The 2,500-nt window shown below is 53.4% G+C and overlaps 1 protein-coding gene across 8 annotated transcripts in view; it reads left to right on the top strand.

The window, feature by feature from the left end:
- Positions 1-2,500, top strand: part of xrn1 (5'-3' exoribonuclease 1) — a 17,204-nt gene that overhangs the window by 6,805 nt on the left and 7,899 nt on the right. For all 8 annotated transcript variants that reach the window (XR_014554888.1, XM_083694162.1, XM_083694164.1 and 5 more), the window contains exons 20-26: positions 330-492; positions 642-755; positions 894-992; positions 1,226-1,341; positions 1,873-2,019; positions 2,220-2,309; positions 2,492-2,500. The exon at positions 2,492-2,500 is cut by the window's right edge and continues 127 nt beyond it. Coding sequence is in view for 7 of the 8 variants with exons in the window: in XM_083694162.1 (XP_083550288.1) it covers positions 330-492; positions 642-755; positions 894-992; positions 1,226-1,341; positions 1,873-2,019; positions 2,220-2,309; positions 2,492-2,500 (738 nt within the window). In the remaining variant the exon portion in view is untranslated. The remainder of the gene's footprint in view (positions 1-329; positions 493-641; positions 756-893; positions 993-1,225; positions 1,342-1,872; positions 2,020-2,219; positions 2,310-2,491) is intronic.

The raw sequence follows: 2,500 nt of genomic DNA, 5'->3' as shown, positions 1-2,500 counted from the left end.
TGATACTATTCCTCATTCCGTTCCATGCATTACAATGAGCCTGTCCTCCGATTTCTGCCTCCCCTGCTCCGGGAGGCTAGCCTCTCTCTCTGGGGTAGACATGTATGGCTTCTAGCGACTCCTGTAGATCTGAAGGGTCAGGATGGGTAGAAACAGGATGGTACCTCTGTGGAATGTCGGCCATTTTGTTTCCACCTGTCAGATCTATAGGAGGGTCATGGCCGAGGGTATTTATATATTTGATATTTGGTTAAATATGAGTGTCCATTCCAGCTAACTCCTCTCTCCATCCTCCCCCCTCCCTCTCTCCTCCCTCCCCCCCTCCCTAGTTTCAGTAAGCGTAAGGGCGTTGCGGTGAACCAGACGTGTGTGTTGCTGTACGCCCAGAGCCTGACAGGAAGGAAGTACATCCCCGGGCCGGGGGGGCGGGTCCAGCTGGAGAAGCAGTGGGCCAAGCAGGTGCTGCCCTACGCCTACCAGACCGTCGTCAAGGTAACACACACACACACAATTTTGTTGTATTGTAAATTGGATGATGCTTTATGCTCTTGACTAATGACCTCTCCTTCTCTCCATCCCTCCATATCCCTCCATCTCTCCCTCCCTCCCTCCATCTCCATCCCTCCTTCTCTCCCTCTCAGGACATCAAGGCGTTTGACTCCTCCTCTTCCCGCTTCAAGACCCTGGAGGAGCTGTTTCCCCCGGCGACCAACGTGTTCATGGTGGGGAACCCCTACTACGGCGCCATGGGCGAGGTACGCATCACTTCCTGTTTCACGCCCTCACTTCCTCATTGACACTTCCTTCTAGCCAATCGGGATAAAGGAGACTAGAGTCAGATTATGCTGAATGTGTGTGAAGGGTCACTCTCTCCCTTCCCATTGGTCCATCAGGTGCAGGAGTCCAGTGATGTCATCAACGAGGGCCGGGTGCGGGTGGTCTTCAGTGTGCCCTGTGAACCCCAGATGGATGCCTTAATACAGAACCAGCATGTAAGACACACACACACACACACACACACACACACACACACACACACCACCCCCCCCACCCAACCCTTTTCTCTCTCTCTCTGTATCTCTCTCTCTCTCTCTCTCTCTGTATCTCTCTCCAACCCCCAACCCTCCTCCCCCCCCCCCAGAGGTATTGTGTGAAGTATCTGTATCTGTATCATTCTCTCTCTCTCCCTCCCTCCCTCTCTGTATCCCCCCCCCTCCCCCCTCAGAGGTATTGTGTGAAGTATACTCCTGGGTACCAGCTGGCCAGCCGCCTGGGCGTCAGCGGCTACCTCGTCTCCCGCTTCTCCGGGAGCATCTTCATCGGCCGTGGATCCAAGAAGAAGTGAGTCGGGAATTCTCTGGAATGTTTCAGGAATGTTATCCATTGAAATGCCCCAATCTCTTCCCCAAAACTAATATCTCTTTTATCTTGCTTGTCAAAGCGGTGCTCTGACTGTCTCTAGTGTCTCTCTTTATAATATTATTATTATTAATAATTATTATTATTATATCTCAATGAGACTCACCTGGCTCAATACAGGTTAGATAAAGTGTCCCTCCTCTCTCTCCGTAGCCCCCATAGAGAACAGACTAACCTCTAGTGTCCCTCCTCTGTCTCCGTAGCCCCCACGGGGAGCAGACTAACCTCTAGTGTCCCTCCTCTGTCTCCGTAGCCCCCACGGGGAGCAGACTAACCTCTAGTGTCCCTCCTCTGTCTCCGTAGCCCCCACGGGGAGCAGACTAACCTCTAGTGTCCCTCCTCTGTCTCCGTAGCCCCCACGGGGAGCAGACTAACCTCTAGTGTCCCTCCTCTGTCTCCGTAGCCCCCACGGGGAGCAGACTAACCTCTAGTGTTCCTCCTCTGTCTCCGTAGCCCCCACGGGGAGCAGAAGGCCAACGTGGGTCTGAACCTGAAGTTCAATAAGAAGAATGAGGAGGTACCGGGCTACACCAAGAGGACGGACAAGGAGTGGCTCTACTCCGCTGCTGTAGAGGAGCTGCTGGCAGAGTACCTGGACAGGTGTGTGTGTGTGTGTGTGTGTGTGTGTGTATGCGTATGCGTGTGTGCGTTTGTCTGTTAAGAGTAAGTGTGCCTCCTGCAGATTCTCTGAGGTGTGTGTGTGTGTGTGTGTGTGTGTGTGTGTGTGTATATTATGTGTGTGTGTGTGTGTGTGTGTGTGTGTGTGTATTATGTGTGTGTGACCACTGTGCCCCCTGCAGGTTCTCTGAGGTGTTTGACCTGGTCTCCAGGAACAGCCACGACGACGTGTTCTACGAGGACGACATCTGGCCTGGGGAGGACCACAACGCGTAAGACACACACACACACACACAGGGACGGACACACACAGGGATGGACACACACACACTCATAACAGACACACACACACACACACACACACTAGGTGTTGTTTCTGGACGTCTGCTACTGCCTTAGCGACGGTGGACCAGATCGTCATGGTAACGCCTGGCGGCCATCTTGTTCCCGGCAGGGCGGAGAA

This window comes from Argentina silus (genome assembly GCF_951799395.1).
Source record: "Argentina silus genome assembly, chromosome: 22".
Lineage (NCBI taxonomy): Eukaryota > Metazoa > Chordata > Actinopteri > Argentiniformes > Argentinidae > Argentina > Argentina silus.
Note: the sequence above shows the minus strand (reverse complement) of the source record. Positions and strands in the feature narration are given on the sequence as shown.